The following is a 21,032-nucleotide window of genomic DNA, read 5'->3' as shown; positions in this document are numbered from 1 at the left end:
TGGGCAAGATTTTATAGGGGAAGAAGGGAAAGGGGTGTGGTGAATCTGGGAGGGCGCAGGGTATTTCTTATTTGGTGGTCTTTTCGGGTATCCTGGGGGACCGTTGGTCCCGCCCCTCGAAAGGCGGGAAAGCTGGGCTGGGTTCAAAGTCCCCAGGTCAGTTCCTGGAACTGGATGGTCCGGAATGTCTCCAGGGCAGTTTCTGGAACTGGGTGGTCCGGAGAATTTCAGTCTGATGCAACCTGTGAATCTTATTGTGTTCCCCTGCCTCGGGCCAGTTGGCCTTACACCTGGCAGTGGCGGGCTGCACAGGCTCCCCGGAAGGGGGGTGTGGATAGTGACCTGTGCTCGCACACAGGCTTCCTGGTTGCGGCAGCAGTAGCCTTAGCGTCTCATGCCCACCTCTGGGGTCCGCGCTTTTAGCTGCGACTCGCGCCCGTCTCTGGAGCTTCTTTAAGCAGCACTCTTAATCCCCTCTCCTCGCACCAGGAAACAAAGAGGGAAGAAAAAGTCTCTTGCCTCTTCAGCAGGTACAGACTTTTCCCCAGACTCCCTCCCGCCTAGCGTGGTGCACTAACCCCCTGCAGGCTGTGTTCACGCCGCCAACCCCAGTCCTCTCCCTGCGCAACCACGGAAGCCCGAGCCTCAGCTCCCAGCCCCCGCTCATCCCGGTGGGTGAGCAGACAAGCCTCCTCTCGGGCTGGTGAGCGGTGGGCAACACTGATCCTCTGTGCGGGAATCTCTCTGCCTTGCCCTCCGCACCTCTGTTGCTACGCTCTCCGCTCTCCTCCGCGGCTTCGAAGCTTACCCCCCTCCGCCACCCGCAGTCTCCGCCCGCGAAGGGGCTTCCTAGTGTGTGGAAACTTTTCCTCTTTCACAGCTCCCTCCCACTGCTGCAGGTCGCGTCCCTATTCTTTTGTCTGTTTATTCTTTTTTCTTTTGCCTTACCCAGGTACGTGGGGAGTTTCTTGCTTTTTGGGAGGTCTGAGGTCTTCTGCCAGCGATCAGTAGGTGTTCTGTAGGAGTTGTTCCACGTGTAGATGTATTTCTTATGTATTTGTGGGGAGGAAGGTGATCTCCGCGTCTTACTCTTCCGCCATCTTCCCGATACCCCTCAATGTTGGTTTTAATTTTTTAGCTTGAACAGCCATTTTCCTGAATGCTGTATCTTCATGAAGCTCAAATAACTACTTACTTACAGTGGTTTAGTAAAAGAATAAAAGTCTCAGTTTAGAGGGTAAATGATTAGGTTCTAGGGTTCATTTGATGATTCCTTTACTTTTTAGTTGATAGTGTTGACCATGATGGTGTTGACTATGACATGGGCTGAATGTTCTTAGAAAGTAAGTGTTATTTCAGTAGTATGGTAGAAAGGCATGTGTTAGGGTCAGAGCTCTGTGTGAGGGTCCTCAGACCTTCTGGGTAGCCTCTCTAAGCCACAGTATGTTCATTCAGTAACCACTTCTTAGGCCTCAACTACGTGTTAGGCATTACAAAAATGAGCGTAATAGCTGAAATAGTAGTAGCTAACAGTTGCATATCACGTACTCATTTAATCCTCCCCAACCTCATATGCAGATGGCACTTCAAAAAGCTGCTATTTCATTGGTAAGAGAATCAAAGCAGAGTTGTTAATTAATTGATTGCCCATTGTCAATCACCTTTTAGTGGTGAAGTCATAATTTCACCTGGACAGTTTAATTCCAGAATCTTCTCTCTTTACCACTTTGCTGTTGTTGAGAGAATCTTAATATTCTATTTATTTATTTAGTGTTCTCATTTATTATGTATTTACTCATTGTTCTTAACAGAATTTAAGTTGTTAAGGCTCTCATGACAAAAAGCATGTGAAAATGCTTAGGAAACTGCTTAGTGCGTTGTGAATGAGTTATTATTTATTGTGTTTGTTCCCTGTCATTAGGCCTCTTCACTTTAGTTCTTCTTTTTAAAAAAATTCTGTATTTTGTGTCAGAGTTCCCTTCTTTGAGCCATTTGAGACGTCTTGATATTTGCACAGTCAAATTTTTTTATTGCATTTCCCAGAGCTCCAACTGTGTCCTAAAATAATAGACTTCTACAGCTTGATACTGTTATTTTTTTATATTATGACATATTTATACATTAAAATTATGTAACATAGGGCTTCCCTGGTGGCGCAATGGTTGAGAGTCCGCCTGCCAATGCAGGGGATGTGGGTTTGTGCCCCGGTCCGGGAGGGTCCCACATGCTGCGGAGCGGCTAGGCCCGTGAGCCATGGCCGCTGAGCCTGTGCGTCTGGAGCGTGTGCTCCGCAACGGGAGAGGCCACAGCAGTGAGAGGCCCGCGTACTGCAAAAAAAAAAAAAAAAAAAAAGATATGTAACATATATGACAATTATAAACCACTACTATTGCACTTTTCTTGTCCTTGTTGTAAATGTTCTCTTAATGTGTGCACAAAAAAGAGTAAACAGCATTTTATAAAGGTAAATCCAAAATATTGGTTCATGCTTTGCTTGGATAATAATGTTCTCTAGTGTAGGAGCAACCATATATTTTAATGGCGTATCTAATTTTAATAATACTAGTTTGCACTAAGACTAGCTGCCAAGCTGTACTAAATGTTAAGCTTCTACTTTGAAAGTCAAATCTCTCCTTGCAGTTGAGTGTTGAGAATATTTTAAGTGTGAGGACCACACACTCCCTCCATTTAGTTGGAGAACCTGAACTGCGGTTGCTCCTTCCCACTCACTGACTGCTACTGCTACCTGCCTAATAATTGTTTTTGGCTCCCCGTAAACCTGCAGCCAGAAAGGTATTTGAATTTTCCCCCTCTAGCACTTGCAAATCCGATTTTTATGTATAGCTAAGTGCTCTTAGCTTTTACTCTATCTACTACTGGGGCCTGGTTTCTAGCAAGCCTGTAGCTACGCCAGATCTGGCCTATGTAATGCTGTTTGTAATGAGAAATCTAAACAGGGAATGGCAGTGAGGCATGGCAGGAATGTGTTTCCATTGGAGAAGTCAGTGTAGAGAAAAAGCATAAGCAAAGCCGTGTGCAGAAGGCCTTTTCAGCTGGCCAAGACGGAAGACTAATGTTATTGTACATAGGCTGTTACTGTGCCAGCCCTTCCTCACAAATTTGCTTTCTCTCTCTCTCCCCTCTCCTGAACTCCCTTCCTCCCCCCTCCCTCTTTCATCTACTCCTTCTCCTTCTCTTTCTCTGCCTCTCTCTTCTGCGGGCTCTGCTCACTGTTTGCTCAGGTGGACAGTGACACCATTTGGAATGAGCTGCACTCGTCCGGTGCTGCACGCATGGCTGTTGGCTGTGTCATCGAGCTGGCTTCCAAAGTGGCCTCAGGAGAGCTGAAGGTGAGGTCTGGATTGCATTAAGTGTGGGAAATCCAGAGAAGACGCTGAAACAGAGATGTTGTTGTTTGGGAATTGTGGGGAGTGTGGTGTGGTAATAAAAGGAAAGGGGCGGAGGGAAGAGGGCAAAGAGATGGCCACTAAGGTGTGATAATAACTAGTGTGTAGGTAGGTAGTAGCTGATCGTGCTCCCAGGGCCTTCCTCTCCTTGGGGAAACTCTGCGGTTAGGGCACTCTGGTGTATTTTTAAGAGCATAGAAATGGTGAGTAAAGCTATGGTCCAGGTTAAAAATACCCAGTATATACATACCAGTCGTGCCCTCCTGGGATTCTCTTTTGAAGCGACATAAAACATATGATTACTGAGTACTGTGTATAAGCTCAGAATACCACCCAGAGAGAAGGGGGTGGGGGTGGGGAGAAAGGTAAATATCAGATGGGAAGGATTGGGAGGAAGAAGGAAATTGTTGACTAGAAGGGTAATGATCCAGAGTATGTTTTTCCATGAAAGAACTTCAGAAATGAACTACGCTTTATTGTTCTTTTCTTTTTATGGTCTCTTCTTTTCTACATCATGTGAAAAGAACAATGTCCAAACCCCAACGTTTCCCAGTCTAAACAATTTATAAAAGCCAGAGACCTGACAGACGTTGACACTTTATTTGGTATTTTAACAGTGCTATTTAAAGGTATACCGTGTGCATCTTGAATGCAGTTGCCCCAATAAACTTTGTTGGTGCTAACATAGCTCTTTAATGCACTGGTTCACACACTTCATAATGAAATCTGGCCAGTGATTGATTTGGTATTTTTAGCAATTGTGGGGCTTAGGGGAAATATATTGTAACCAACAATATAGGCACTGTGAGTTTTGTTCATCTAAAATAAAATCTAATTAGGATTTTTTTTTTATGCCTAATGAATTTTTATTCAATTACACCTGACTATTCCACTTGTGATTAAAAATGCAGGGTAGGAATGTGCACTTTACAACACATTGTCTGCCCCAGAAGTCTTTGCTCTAACTCTTTAAGTCAAAACCTACAGAAATAGCATTATGATAAGGTGGGCTATATTTAAATATATATATATATATATATATATATATATATATATATATGCACCTCATGTTAAGTTGACACGATCAGCATTAGGATATTAATTGCTCATCTCAGGAGATTTCTTAGGCCATTAATGTGGTGCTTAATACTCAGTCTTTACCTTTGATAATGAGCTATTTATTGAAAAGAAGAAAGGAATCAGCCTTATGGAGAGGTTTTGGCTGTCTCCCAGTAGCACTTGAGGAATAATTCTTCCTGTTTGAATATGTCACTTGTAGCACTAGAATCAATTGACATTTTAAAAGAAGTATTTAAGTCTTATTTTCAAAAGAATTCAAATGACAGACAACAGCCAGGCCACAATATTATAATTTTTAAAAGATTATGCCAGCACAGACCCACTTAATAAAAAACAAAAATGATTGTTAGCATTTCACAGTTTCTAATTGTTTTGATTTTGTTGAAGTTTAATCAGTAATTCTGAAACCTTCTCAAGTAGAATGCCCACCTATTACACTCAAAATCATCATTGCTATTAACCTCACAGAGTGCAGAATTGCCAAATGTATGTGTGAAGAGTGTTGAACAAAAACCTAATTATATTTTTTAGGAGGTAGTCATTTAAAATAGCCAGTTACAAACAGAGTGTCAACAATATATAGTATGGACATGCTGACCACCAGCCGTACTAACTAGCATTGGCTGTTTATGTTAAGATCAAGGATTCATACAAATGCTTTTCCTCCCCTTGGTTGAGAAATCAGCAAGTATGATTAAAAAAGAGAAGAATAGGGAAAAAGAGCCAGCATAAAAATCAAGAAACATTGATCCAGGCTCTGCCACTTAAATTCTGTGTCACTTGTGGCAGATCACTTAATATCTCTGGGCCTCAGTATCTCGTTCCACGAAATCAGTAGGGTAGAATTGATAATGTTGAAGGTTGTACCTGGTTTTGACATTCTGAGCTATTTGCAAATGAGAAGTGGATCTGGTTATCAGTTATATACACCATGACATACCAAATAGTAGATATTCCACAACTGATTTCACCTTCCTTTGCTGAATATTCCAGGCAGTGTAGCTGGTTTATCTTTCTGATTGTTAGCCCAAAGTAAAAGTCCAAGACAGGCAGGACCATAATAAATGGACTAGTGCTGACAGACCAAGAGACTGAATCCTTTTATTGCTAATAATTTGATGAGGCCTATGGGAATGCCACTGTAGATAGCCAAGAATTGTGGTAGATAGCCATGTTCAGGGACCTCTAGCTAACCAAAAATGTTACTCAGTGTCTACCTGTTCCAGACTCCAGTATGACTGGACAGGTACACCTGCTGGCCAGGAGCATTAACACTCATGGCTGTGGAGTCACTTCATTCAGATCTAGGAAGAAAATAGGGAAGCTTATTTGAGGACACTGGTAAGTTATCCTCTGATAAGAGATGTGAACAAAGAAAACTTCAGTGTTTTGTTTATCATTTTCTGCATCTACATTCAGTTCTCACATGTTCTACTTCTTTCTCCCAGTAAATCTATAACTTGAAACAACATTGACATATTGAAAGACTACATTTTGTGAGTCTGCACTCATTTTGCTTGGAAATTAGAGAAGAATTAAGAGCTTTATTTCAAATAGGGTGGGCCTGGATGGGGTGCTGAACTGAGAGGTTCGAGATAGCTGGAGGGAGGTCACCAAACTCTTAGGGGCTGGGGACCTAGGAGATAATAAGGGCGCCCAAACAAGGAAAATGCCAAAGGCAAATTTCATTACCTGGAATTTTTCCTTGATATTAAGCTTGATCATGATTGTTCCCCTAACTTTTGACAGGTTCTGTCCTTTCTTCACCTGCAGATACTAATGGGCTAAAGGAATTAGAGGTATAATCCAGGCCCAGGGAGTGGGTCTCATGTTGATGCTTAAACTAAGCGTGTGCAACAAACTACAGCAGTAAGTGGGTGTATTTTTTGCACAGCATGGACATGCTCAGTGGAGTTCAGTGGAAATTATGGGGACTTTCAAGTTTTCCAGGTTTTTAACAAGATAATTTAAAAATCCATGCAAGTGGAAATTTCTCAAACCTACAAATACCCAAGTTGGCTATTTCTCAGAATCTAGAACTAGGGAACATAAATATTCTGGAAATGCTGACATGTTTGTTGTATTGGAAACTATAATTGGAAGAATAGTTATCTCAAAATGGTTTTATTGTTCTAAAGGTCATTTAAGGAAGTATGTCTAGAAATAGAAATATCTTTAAAAAATGAGCATTTTTCAAGTTATAAATATTCAATATTTTGTTCAAAAAATGGTGCCAAATATGTTACCTTAAAGTATATAATTTTTATTTGTCAGTTATGCTTCAATATATCTGGGGAAAAAATGATTCAACAGTAATCTAGCTTTACTATAAGAATGCCCTTTGATGCCATTTTGGCAATGCTGTAATTTCATAAAACAGTAAAAATTGCTTTAGTTGTCTGGAAATTTTTGTCAAGAAAATTCCCATCTGATTATCTGAAAAATGTATGGATTTCTTTACTGTTTGAATGGATATTGTGATATCATGTTGCTAATAATACCTGCCGTTCATTAAGTATCTACTGTAGATTGGACAGTTTACATGTAATTTGTCATTATTCTCACAGTGTCCACCAAAAGTAAGTACCACCAATAGGATACCAGCTCAGAGACATCAAGTAACTTTTTAAGATCCTGCACACAGTTTAATAAATGGCAAAGCCTGTAAGTGTCACAATTCTCTCTTCTCTTTCAACACTTTATAAGGAATCTCTTGTAGAGGTGGCACAAATATGTAAGAAAAAAGGGGTTAAAGCTATCTTTTTAAAATAGTCTAGATTCTTTCCTTTTTATTACTGTAAAACAATACATATAAAAAATGAGTTACATTAATAACTTACAAATCATAATAATATGGTTGGATGTGAGCCCTTCATCCAACTAAAGAAATAGTACTGTGCTAACACTATTAAAGTTCTTTCAGTACTTATCTCATTCCTATCTTTTGACCCAGGAGTAATTATTAATCTGTTGTATTTTTTAAATTATTCCTTTCCCTTTAATAGTGTTAACCATATGTTGTAGATCTTTATAAAAAATGGAATCTTATTGAATGTTTTATTCCTCAGATTTCTCTCCCCCAACTTAAAATCATGTTATGAGGATTTATCCTATTTACATAGCTGTGATTTATTCATTTTCCTTGTACATCATAATTTGTTTATTCATTCTTCTGTTGGACAGTATAGTTGTTTACAGGTTTTTGCTCTTTTGATCAGTGCTGCTGTGAACACTCTTGAACTATGACATAACTAAGAGTAAAATGGTAAGCTCCTAGGATAGAAATATAATAAATTTCAGAGAGTAATGCAAGGTAGAATTCCGAAGTCATTGTGCCACAATGACATCAGCAAAAATAACAGTTTAAACCTCTGAAAATTCTTCACTCCATGAAATCAGTGATGAAACTGGCAAAATTTATCAGAATTAATTTTTAAAAATCTTTTGTTGGAGTATAGTTGCTTTACAATGTTGTGTTAGTTTCTACTGTACAGCAAAGCGAATTGGCCACACATATACGTGTATCCCCTCTTCCTTGGATTTCCTTCCCATTTAGGTCACCACAGAACAATGAGTAGAGTTCCCTGTGCTATACGGTCTGTTCTCATTAGTTATCTGTTTGATACATAGTAGTGTATATATGTCAATCCCAATCTCCCAATCCCTCCCACCTCCCTTCCCCCCCTTGGTATCCATATGTTTGTTCTCTATGTCTGTGTCTCTATTTCTGCTTTGCAGATAAGTTCATCTATACCATTTTTCTAGATTCCACATATATGCATTAATATATGGTATTTGTTTTTCTGACTTAATTCACTCTGTATGACAGTCTCTAGGTCCATCCACGTCCCTACACATGACCCGATTTCGTTCCTTTTTATGGCTGAGTAATATTCCATTGTATATATGTACCACATCTTCTTTATCCATTCCTCTGTTGATGGATATTTAGGTTGTTTCCATGTCCTGGCTATTGTAAATATTGCTGCAGTGAACATTGGGGTGCATGTATCTTTTGAATTATTCTCCAGGTATATGCCCAGGAGTGGGATTGTTGGGTCATATGGTAGTTCTATTTTTAGTTTTTTAAGGAACCTCCACACTGTCCTCCATAGTGACTGTACCAATTTACATTCCTACCAACAGTGTAAGAGGGTTCCCTTTTCTCCATACCCTCTCCAGCATTTATTGTTTGTAGATTTTGGGGGGATGGCCATTCTGACTGGTGTGAGGTGATATCTCGTTGTAATTTTGATTTGTATTTCTCTAATAATTAGTGATGTTGAGCATCTTTTCATGTGTTTGTTGGCCATCTGTATGTCTTCTTTGGAGAAATGTCTATTTAGGTCTTTTGCCCATTTTTTAATTAGGTTGTTTGTTTTTTTTATACTGAGCTGCATGAACTGTTTGTATATTTTGGAGATTAATCCCTTGTCAGTTGCTTCATTTGCAAATATTTTCTCCCATTCTGAGGATTATCTTTTCCTCTTGTTTATGGTTCCCTTTGCTGTGCAAAAGCTTTTAAGTTTCATTAGGTCCCATTTATTTTTGTTTTTATTTTCATTACTCTGGGCGGTGGGTCAAAAAAATCTTGCTGTGATTTATGTCAAAGGGTGTTCTGCCTATGTTTTCCTCTAGGAGCTTTATAGCGTGTGGCCTTACATTTAGGTCTGTAATCCATTTTGAGTTTATTTTTGTGTATGGTGTTAGGGAATGTTCTAATTTCATTCTTTTACATGTAGCTCTCCAGTTTTCCCAGCACTACTTATTGAAGAGATTGTCTTTTCTCCATTCTATATTCTTGCCGCCTTTGTCATAGATTAGGTTACCATAGGTGCGTGGATTTATCTCTGGGCTTTCTATCCTGTTCCATTGATCTATATTTCTTCTTTTGTGCTATCAACCATAGTGTCTTGATGACTGTAGCTTTGCAGTATAGCCTGAAGTCAGGGAGCCTGATTCCTCCAGCTCCGTTTTTCTTTCTTAAGATTGCTTTGGCTATTCGCAGTCTTTTGTGTTTCCATACAAATTGTAAAATTTTTTTGTTCTAATTCTGTGAAAAATGCCATTGGTAATTTGATAGGAAAAAAAAGAAAATTACAGACGATATCACTGATGAACATAGACACAGAAATCCTCAACAAAATACTAGCAAACAGAATCCAACAACATATTAAAAGGATCATACATCATTATCAAGTGGGATTTATCCCAGGGATACAAATATTCTTCAATATACGCAAATCAATTGGCGTGACACACCACACTAACAAATTGAAGAATCAAAACCATATGATCATCTCAATAGATCCAGAAAAAGCTGTTGACAAAATTCAACACCCATTTATGACAAAAACTCTCCAGAAAGTGGGCATAGAGGGAAACTACCTCAACATAATAAAGGCCATATGTGAGAAACCTGTAGCAAGCATCATTCTCAACGGTGAAAAACTGAAAGCATTTCCTCTAAGAGCAGGAACAAGACAAGGATGTCCACTCTCGCCACTGTTATTCAGCATAGTTTTGGAAGTCCTAGTCATGGCAGAGAAGAAAAAGAAAAGGAATCCAAATTGGAAAAGAAGAAGTAAAACTGTCACTGTTGGCAGATGGCATGATATTGTACATAGAAAATCGTAAAGATGCCACAAAACTAGTAGAGCTCATCAGTGAATTTGGTAAAGTTGTGGGATACAATCTCTTGCATTCCTATACACTAACAATGAAAAATCAGAAGGAGAAATTAAGGAAAGAGTTCCATTTACCATCGCAACAAAAAGAATAAACTACCTAGGAATAAACCTACCTAGAGAGGAAAATGACCTGTACTCAGAAAACTAAAGATACTGGTGAAAGAAATCAAAGACAACACAAACAGATGGAGAGATTTGCCATGTTCTTGGATAGGAAGAATCAACATTGTGAAAATGGCTCTACTACCCAAAGCAAACTACAGATTCAGTGCAATCCCTATCAAATTACCAATGGCACTTTTCGCAGAATTAGAATTAATTATTTTAAAAGCCCAGGAACTTAACCAAAAGCTTGTAACATCTCAGGAAGCATGTATTCAAAAGAAAACTGGCTAAATCTTCATGAAAACAGTGAACTTTGTGGTGTTTTAATTCACCCTTTCTCATTTAACCCTTTCCAGCTCCCCAGTAGTCTTATTCCAAATGAAAACCAATAATTTAGCAGTCTCCAGACAGGGCAGAATGGGGCTGAAGCTTCTTCAAAGCCTCATTCCCAGAAAATTTTCATTATTTGGCCTGTCTGGTCCTTCAGTACAAGTCCCCAGTTACAAAGTTGTCTTTATTTGTCTGGACTTAGAGTGAAAAGCCTTTCCTCAGAAGCACTTGTTGAAAAAAATTAAGGCAATTGATTAACTTATGGCTGCCTGAAGTGGTGGACAACAGTAGAGAAAACAACAAACTAACCAAAAGCTTCCAGAAAAAACTGGGGAATGAGATGTGCATAAGCGCTATGGCAAGCCCTATCAGACTCCTAAGAATCTAGAAGGTCATGTGTCTGATAGGGCTGTGTGCATACTCAGGGCTGTGTTCACACCACACTCAGGGAAGACTGAAAGGCCCTAAAGTCTCATCTCAAGCTGACTTTGAGGCTCTGCTCAAACTAGAAGTAAAGGCCAAGGAAGAGCTGTCAGATTGCAGACCCAGTATTGAAAGTGTGTCCAACACACATGGGCAGGGCCCCTTATAAAAGGCTGGGGACTGTTGGTTCCAGGCATTTAAGGAAATCTCTGATTATTAACTGACCAACCACTGAGTTAAGCAAACAAAGACTTCAGTCCCACACTCAACATAGAATACAGTCTTTATAGAATTAGTTCAGAAGAATCAACAAACAAACAGAGCAACAATGACAAACCCTAGGGAGTGGTAAAAATCTGATTTCCAGAATTGTCATATTATATTGCTTAAAATGCCCAGTTTGCTACATAAAATTATGAGAGATGCAAAGAAGCTCATGAATTCACATGAAGAAATAATGAGCATCAGTAAAAGTAACTACATAAATAAATATAATTGATAGTATAATTGTATTTTTTGTTTGTAACTCTTATTCTTCTCTCAGATTTAAAAGACAACTGCATAAAACAATAACCATAAGTCAGTGTATAAAGATGTAGTTTGTATAACAGTAGAAGCATGAAGTAGGGGATTGGGAATGGAGCTATATAATAGCAAAACAAAGTTTTTGGATACTGTTAAAATGTGGCTCATGTCTGAACTAGATTGTTAAAAGTTAAGATGCTAAGTATAATCCACTGGACAACAGGCAAGAAAATAACTCAAAAATATATTAAAAGAAATGACCAGGAAATTAAAATGCTACACTAGAGAATACCTATTTAACTTAAAAGGAGACAGTGTAATGGAGGAGTTGAGGAACAAAAAAAGGTGACATATAGAGAACAAATACTTAAGTCATTGTGCCAATTTCAAACCCCACCAGCAGCGCATAAGAATTTCCAGGGCTCTCCACTTCTGTCTGTATTTGGCATTTTCACATTTTTAAGTGTTTACAAATCTTACATGAAAGTATGCTCAATGTCACAAATCATAAGGAAAATGCAAATTAAAACCACAATGAGATGTCACCTCAAACCTGTCAGAATGGCAACAAATAATGAATGTTGGTGAGGATGTGGAGAAGAGGGAACCCACGTACACTGTTGGTGGGAATGTAAATTGGTGCAGCCACTATGGAAAACAGTATGGAGGTTCCTCAGAAAATTAAAAATAGAACTACCATAGGATCCAGCAGTTCTACTCCTGGGTATATATCCAAAAAAGCAAAAACACTAGATCAAAAAGATACATTGAACCCTATGTTCATAGCAGCATTATTTATAATAGCCAAGATATGGAAATAACCTAAGTGTCCATCAGCAGGTGAATGGATAAAGAAAATGTGGTATATATACACAATGGGATATTACTCAGCCGTAAAAATGAATGAAATTTTGCCATTTGCACCAATGTGGATGGGGCTGGATGGTATCGTGCTTAGTGAAGTAAGTTAGAGAAAGGCAAATACTATATGTTTTCACTTGTTTGGGGAATCTAAAAAAAATCAAACAAGAAAATATAACAAAACAGAAACAGACTCACAGATACAGAAAATAAACTAGTGTTTACCAGTGGGGACAGGAGCCAAACAACGGAAGGAGGTTAAGAGGTACAAACTTCTAGGTATAAAAGTATAAGGATATAATATGCAGCATAGGTATTATAGCCAATATTTTATGATAACTTTATTTATTTTTGTAAATTGGAATATGATTGCTTTACAATGTTGTGTTAGTTTCTGCAGTACAGTGAAGTGAATCAGCTATATGTATAACCATATCCCCTCCCTCTTGGACCTCCCTCCCCCCGCATCCCACCCATCTAAGTCATCACAGAGCACCGAGCTGAGCTCCCTGTGCTATACAGCAGGTTCCCACTAGCTATCTAGTTTACACATGGTAGTGTATTTATGTCAAACCTAATCTCCCAATTCGTCCCACCCTCCCTTTCCCCTCGGAGTCCATATGTCCATTCTCTACATCTGTGCGTCTATTCCTGCCCTGCAAATAGGTTCATCTGACCATTTTTGTAGATTCCACATATATGCATTAATATATGATATTTGGTTTTCTCTCTCTGGCTTACTTCACTCTGTGTGACAGACTCTAGGTCCATCCACATCTCTACAAATGACCCAATTTCGTTCCTTTTCATGGCTTAGTAATATTCCATTGTATATATGTACCACATCTTCATTATCCATTCATTTGTCATTGGACATTTAAATTGTTTCCATGTCCTGGCTGTTGTAAATAGTGCTGCAGTGAACATTTGGGTACATATGTCCTTTTGAATTATGGTTTTCTCAGGGTGCATGCCCAGTAATGGGATTGCTGGGTCATATGGTATTTCTATTTTTAGATTTTTAAGACACCTCCATACTGTTCTCCATAGTGACTATCAATTTACATTCCAACCAACAGTGCAAAAGGATTCTCTTTTCTCCACACCCTCTCCAGCATTTATTGTTTGTAGCTTTTTTGATGAAGGCCATTCTGACTGGTGTGAGGTGATACATCATTGTAGTTTTGATTTGCATTTTTTTAATAATTAGTACTATTGAGCATCTTTCTATGTGCCTCTTGGCCATCTGTATGTCTTCTTTGGTGAAATGTCTGTTTAGGTCTTCTGCCTTTTTTTTTTTTTTGCAGTATGCAGGCCTCTCACTGTTGTGGCCTCTCCCGTTGTGGAGCACAGGCTCCGGACACGCAGGCTCAGCGGCCATGGCTCACGAGCCTAGCCGCTCTGCGGCATGTGGGATTTTCCTGGGCCAGGGCACGAACCCGTGTCCCCTGCATCAGCAGGCGGACTCTCAACCACTGCGCCACCAGGGAAGCCCTTCTGCCCATTTTTTAATTGGGTTGTTTGTTTTTTTGATATTGAGCTCCATGAGCTGTTTGTATATTTTGGAGATTAATTCTTTCTCCATTGCTTCATTTGCAAATATTTTCTCTCCTTTTGAGCGTTGTCTTTTCGTCTTGTTTATGGTTTCCTTTGCTGTGCAAAAGGTTTTAAGTTTAATTAAGTCCCCTTTGTTTATTTCTGTTTTTATTTTCATTACTGTTGGAGGTGGGTCAAAAAAGAACTTGCTGTGATTTATGTCAAAGAGTGTTTTTCCTGTGTTTACCTCTTAAGAGTTTTATGGTGTCTGGTCTTACATTTAGGTCTTTTATCTATTGAGTTTATTTTTATGTATGGTGTTAGGGAGTGTTCTAATTTCATTCTTTTACATGTAGCTGTCCAGTTTTCCCAGCACCATTTATTGAAAAGGCTGTCTTTTCTCCATTGTAAGTTCTTGCCTCCTTTGTCATAAATTACATGATCATATGTGTGTGGGTTTATCTCTGGGCTTTGTATGCTGTACCATTGATCTATATTTCTGTTTTTGTGCCAGTACCATACTGTCTTGATTACTGTAGCTTTATAGTATAGTCTGAAGTCTGGGAGCCTGATTACTCCAGCTCCGTTTTTCTTTCTCAAGACTGCTTTGGCTATTCGGGGTCTTTTGTGTTTCCATACAAATTGTAAAATTTTGTGTTCTAATTTCGTGAAGAATGCCATTGGTAGTTAGATAGGGATTGCGTTGAATCTGTAGATTGCTTTGGGTAGTATAGTTATTTTCACAATATTGATTCTTCCAATCCAATAACATGTTATATTTTTCCATCTGCTTATGTCATCTTTGATTTCTTTCATCAGTTTTGTAGTTTTATGAGTACAAGTCATTTGCCTCCTCAGGCAGGTTTATTCCTAGGTATTTTATTCTTTTTGTTGCGATGGTAAATGGGATTGTTTCCTTAATTTCTCCTTCTGATTTTTGTTGTTAGTTTATAGAAATGCAAGAGATTTCTGTGCATTCATTTGGTATCTTGCAACTTTACCAAATTCATTGATGAGCTCTAGTAGTTTTGGGGGGGCATATTCAGGATTTTTAATGTATACATCTGCAAACAGTGACAGTTTTACTTCTTCTTTTCCAATTTGGATTCCTTTTATTTCTTTTTTCTTCTCTGACTGTTGTGGCTAGGACTTCCAAACTATGTTGAATAAGAGTAGCAAGAGTGGACATCTTTGTCTTGTTCCTGATCTTCGAGGAAATGCTTTCAGTTTTTCACCATTGAGAATGATATTTGCTGTGGGTTTGTCATATATGGCCTTTATTATGTTGAGCTAGGTTCCCTCTGTGCCCATTTTCTGGAGAGTTTTTATCATAAATGGGTATTGAATTTTGTCAAAAGCTTTCTCTGCATCTATTAAGATGATATGGTTTTCATTCTTCAGTTTGTTAGTGTTATTTATCACGTTGATTGATTTGCGTATACTGAGGAATCCTTGCATTCGTAGGATAAATCCTAGTTGATCATGATGTATGATCCTTTTAATATGTTGTTGGATTCTGTTTGCTAGTAATGTGTTCAGGATTTATGCATCTATGTTCATCAGTGATATTGGTCTATAATTTTCTTTTCTTGTGATATCTTTGTCAGATTTTGGTATCAGGGTGATGGTGGCCTCGTAGAACAAATTTGGGAGTGTTCCTCCCTCTGCAGTTTTTTGGAAGAGTTTGAGAAGGATAGGTGTTAGTTAGCTCTTCTCTAAATGTTTGATAGAATTCGCCTGTGATGCCATCTGGCCCAGGACTTCTTTTGTTAGAAGATTTTTAATTACAGTTTCAGTTTCATGACTTATGATAAGTTTGCTTTATTTTCTAATTCTTCCTCGTTCAGTCTTGGAAAATTGTACCTTACCAAGAATTTGTTTATTTCTTCATGGTTGTCTATTTTATTGGCATATACTTGTTTGTAGTAGTCCCTTTTAATCCTTTGTATTTCTGCAGTGTCACTTGTGATTTCTCCTTTTTCATTTCTAATTTTATTGATTTGCATCCTCTCCCCCCGCCTTTTTTTTTTTTTGGATGAGTCTGGCTAAAGTTTTATCAATTTTGTGTATCTTCTCAAAGAACCAGCTTTTAGTTTTATTGATCTTTGCTATTTTCTTCATTTCTATTTCATTTATTTCTGCTCTGATCTTTATGATTTCTTTCTTTCTACTGAGTTTAGGTTTTCTTTGTTCTTCTTTCTCTAGTTTTTTTACATGTAAGGTTAGATTGTTTACTTGAGACTTTCCTTGTTTCTTGAGGCAAGCTTCAATTGCTATAAACTTCCCTCTTCGAAGTGCTTTTGCTGGGTCTTGCTGCTAAGATGAGGACCTCCGGGAGACCTCACTCTGACGCATATTCCCTGGGGTCTGAGGTTCTCTGTTAGTCCAGTAGTTGCGACTCGGACCTCCTACTGCAGAAGATCAGGTTGGACCCCCGGCTTGTGAACCAAGGTCCCGCAAGCTGCGCAGGGTGGCAGGAAAAAAAAAGGAGCAGAAAAATAACAGAGAGTAAAAAATAAAATAAGATTAGAAAACTAACAGATATGGTAGAAAAAATTAAAATATAGATGAAACAACAACCAGAAGGTAAAACAGACCCACAATAACATAAACGAGAAAAGAAAAAATTAAAAGAAAAGCTAGAAAAGGCCTTGGCTGTAGGGGGTGGGGTTTAGTCAGGGACTGGGTTTTGGCTGTGGGCAGGGCCTATGTTTAGGACCCACAGGGCTGGAAAAATCCCTGGGCCGGGGGGGGGGGGGGGGGGGGGGCGGGGCATGGGGCTTAGGCTCAACACAGCAGGAGGGGCCCAGGAGTGCCTCTGGCCTTGGAGGGTGGAGGACCAGGTAGTGGATCCTAGCTGGCTCCCTCAGCCAAAGTGGTCAGGGGAAATGCTAGGCACATTTCCCCACCCCCATCTTCTGATCTGGGAGGGTCCCTCCCCATTGGCCTCTCTTCTTCTTCCCCACCCTCCCTCCTATGCCCCTAGGACCCGTGTGGCTGAAGGGGGCCCCGGAAGGCAGGGGACCAGACCCTCAAGCCCCACAGGCTTCCCAAGGCCGAGTAGGCAGGGGAAATGCCCAGCGCACTTCCCCTGATCCCGCGGTTCTGGAGGGTCCCCCCGACCACACCGTCTGCCTTTCCTCTTCTCCCCCCGCCTCCCTCTTATGCCCCTAGGATCACTGTGGCCCAGAGGGGGCCTTGGAGGGCTGGGGTTCCGGCCCGGGAGCCCAGCAAGCTTCCCGGGGCCGAGTGGGTAGGGGAAACGCCCGCCACGCCTCTCCTAATCTTCCGGTCCTGGAGGATCCCCCGCAACCGTCTGCCTCTCCTCCTTTTCCTCCCTCCTCCCTCCCACGCCCCTAGGACCCATGAGGCCAGAAGGGGCCCTGGAGATTGGAGGACCAGGCCTGGGAGCCCAGCAGGCTTCCTGGGGCGACTGGTCTGGGGAAGTACTAGGTGCACTGCCCCCTGATCCTGCAAACCTCCACAGGTTCCCTCGATGTGTGGGAACCCCTCCCCTCTCCCAGTAAAATAGTGGATTTTACTGATTCAAAATTGTTTAAAATATATATTAACAAAACTAAAGTTTAATGTAACTTTTGGATACATTACATATAAATCCTTACATTATCCTTACATTTATACATATAAATCCTTATATTATCCCTGTAAGGATACACTGTGATAAGTCACCTGCATCAGACTAAAAGTAACCTTGCTGATTTTCAGTCATTATTCATTTATAAAACAAATATATGTAGAGCATATTTTCAGGTGAAAATTAGTACTATGGAGAAAGAACAAAGCATGAAAAAGAATTAGAGCGAGACTGAGGGAGAGGGCTACCTCTGTTAGTTTTTGTTGTCAAGAAGGCCTTAAAGATTGTTAAGGAGAGATTTGAGGTAAATGAAGTAAGGGAAGAATCATATAGAGAAGTGGGAAAGAGTAATCCAGACAAAGCAAATACAGAATCTCTCTTGTAGAGTGGACTAAATAAGTCTTGACATGTTTAAGGAACTGCAAGGAGGCCTGTGTGTCTGGAGTTATCTGCAGAGGGGCTAGCAAGAGATGATGTTAGAGAGATAGTCAAGAGCCAGATAATGGGTTGCGTGTGCACACATGCACACCCCCCCCCCACACACACACAATTATTTAGCATACATATATATGCATATATAGGTACCATTAAAAACTAAGAGTGTATTTCTAGCTTTGAGAATAAGGATAGCGATTACATTTTTAAACTTCTGATTATAGATAAAGAAACTGAATTGCCATTTCAAATACATTTTGCCATGAATTTGGCCTTCCTTAAAATTTTATACTATTTTCTAACCTAAAGTTGTACATCAAATAAGGTATGAAATGGAATATTTGTGTTGACCCCAATTTTGACGAAGGTCCCAAGCTGAGGACAATCGATGTTAATTATGTATGATAGACACCTCTTCAACGGATTCATTAAAAGATAGTCAAATAGGCCTGCAGTTATCTTACCTAATCCAGTTTATATACCAGAAGACTAGATAAGAGAGATGTGATTGATGGAAGATTCTTTAAAAGGAATTTAAGTATTTTGGCTATTTGGCTCTGTTCCTTTCTTTGCTTTCCCCAACATAAGCCAAATGGTGAAGGAGTCCAAGGAAATTGCTTATGTCTGAAAATGGGAGGAGTGGCTTTTCAGTCCTTAGCTTGATACATGGTGAGTTACAGAAATTTGTAGGATCATTCTAGACTACTACCAGGGTGGGGCATGAAAGAGTTCACTAGGGGGACTGATATATGTATCAGGAGTTTGGGAGTTGTATAAAGATAGAAGAATGTCCAAGCTTGTCACCTAGAGAGGGCAAAGTAGAGAGCTGGCTGAAACTTTCATGTGGGTAGGTTGAAGAGAGGGGGCTGAGCAGCTGTAGTGAAACTCACACTGTTGGTAGGGCAAGGACTTTAAGGACTTTTTTTCCTTGTGGACCAGTGGACACTTTGGATGGAAGCCAGATCTGATCATCTCGGAAGTATCTCACCAAAGAGGTCTACCTTTCAAGACAAAAGGCCCTCAGGAGAATATGACTGGAGATGTTTGAAAAAGCTGATGACGGCTTGTAAGGTCAACCGATGAGTGTATTGCCCACATTAGTGAACTTTGCAGACTGGAGGTCACTGACAGTGTCCCTGAAGAACTTGTGAGTGCTCCCATTGGAAGAGGGACAGCATTGGATCTGCCATGACAGAGGGCGTTTGAAGAATCCATAGAGATCTCCAAATTGCACTGCTAATCCAAAGTCTTCATCCTTTTTATTCTTCCCACTCTCCACAGCTGGAAGATCCATAAGCACAGCATGAAAATAGTAGAGCAAGAAAGGAAAAAATATAAACCGTATGGCCTCCTCCCCCAGCACACATAGATTTTCACCCACTGCTGGTCCCTGATTCTGTGGGTCAGCAGGTCAGTGGGGAGACACTCTCAATTAGATGTGACATTAAAGAGTTTAACATTAAAGAGTTTAGACTGAACTGGACGTTTTAATATCTAAAGATGAGAGTGTTCCTATAGCTGAAAGTGATCTGAAAAGCTTTGGAGTATATCAGATAAAAACTAAAGAAAGGTTAGTGCTGGGAGAGAAATAATGCCATTTCCTTTCTATACCATTCCTAATTTAACCCTAATATATGGGTGTATTAGTTTTCTATTGCTGCTGTAACACATTACCACAAATTTATTGGCTTAAGACAGCAGTAATTTATTATTTTCAGTCCTAGAGGTCAGAAGAACTCTACAGGTCTCACTGCAGCCCTGCTAACACCTTGATTTTAGCCCAGTGAGGCCTGTATACTTCTCCAGCTTAATCAGGTTTTGGCTGAATTCATTTCCATTTGGTTGTGGAGACCATGTGGTCCCCACTTGCTAACGAACTATCAGCTGGGGGCTGCTGTCAGCTTCTACAGGGCTCTCTTCATTCTTTGCACATAGCCCCTATGTGTCAAAGCCAGCAAGAGGGCCTAGAACCCTTCTCAATCTGTCATTTTTGTGAACTTTTTCTATCATTGCAACTCTCTCTAACCCTTTAAGAATGCATATAATTTGAACAGGACCATCTATATAATGCTGAGTACCTTTTCCATCTCAAAGTCTGTCACGGTAATCATATGTGCAGTCATATCTTTTGTCATTGAAGGTAATATTCACAGATTCTGGGATTTAGGAGGTAGACATTTTGGGGTGACTTATGTCTTCCACAAACAGTTACTCAAAGTTCAAAGTAGATTCCTTCTTTAATGTTCTCACTGTATATGGCTGTAAGCTATTTAGTAATCACTTGAGATTTTTCAAAAATAGATAAGTTTATTTTTTAATCAATGTATGGTGTACATTGAATTGAGTGTACAGATTTTCAGGTGTATGAAGTTGCTTGACAAATGTCTATACCTGACTACCACCACAAATTATCTGATATTTAAATCACCCCAGAAAGTTTGCTCATGCCCTTTGGTCATTTTCCCGCTCAGGCAAACACTGATCTGATTTTTCTGATAGTCACCTAAGTTTTCCTATTATGGAACTTTATATCCGTGGCAGTATATAGTATGTAGAAATTTCTGTGTGGCTTCTTTCACTTAATATAGTGTTTTTGAGATACATCCATTCTATTGCATGCATCATTTAGCTTATTAACTTTTATTGCTTAGCAGTATTCTATTTTTATTTAACTTTTATTTTCTTTAAGATACAAACAATATAATTTCCCTTTAGTTTAAAAATTAAAGTTTCTACACTCTTAAAAAAAACTAGTGATAATTTTAAATGGTAGGAGCTATTAACTCCCAATTTGGTAATTGCTGACTTACCTCATTAAAAGTTAATCTGCCAAATTGTAAATTAATTTTTTTATTGAGGTATAGTTGATGTACAATATTATATAAGTTTCAGGTGTACAACATGGTGAGTCACAATTTTTTAAGGTTATATTCCATTTATAGTTATTATAAAATATTGGCTATATTCCCTGTGTTGTACTATATATCCTTGTAGCTTATTTATTTTGTACATAGTAGTTTGTACCTCTTAATCCCCTACTCCTAT

At 39.4% G+C, this 21,032-nt stretch overlaps 1 protein-coding gene across 1 annotated transcript in view; it reads left to right on the top strand.

Annotated features, from left to right (window-relative positions):
• Nucleotides 1-21,032, top strand: part of HDAC9 (histone deacetylase 9) — an 806,539-nt gene that overhangs the window by 555,097 nt on the left and 230,410 nt on the right. Inside the window, exon 17 of the mRNA XM_060020406.1 lies at nt 3,243-3,350. Coding sequence (XP_059876389.1) covers nt 3,243-3,350 — 108 coding nt within the window. The remainder of the gene's footprint in view (nt 1-3,242; nt 3,351-21,032) is intronic.

Source organism: Delphinus delphis, chromosome 9 (genome assembly GCF_949987515.2).
Source record: "Delphinus delphis chromosome 9, mDelDel1.2, whole genome shotgun sequence".
Lineage (NCBI taxonomy): Eukaryota > Metazoa > Chordata > Mammalia > Artiodactyla > Delphinidae > Delphinus > Delphinus delphis.
Note: the sequence above shows the minus strand (reverse complement) of the source record. Positions and strands in the feature narration are given on the sequence as shown.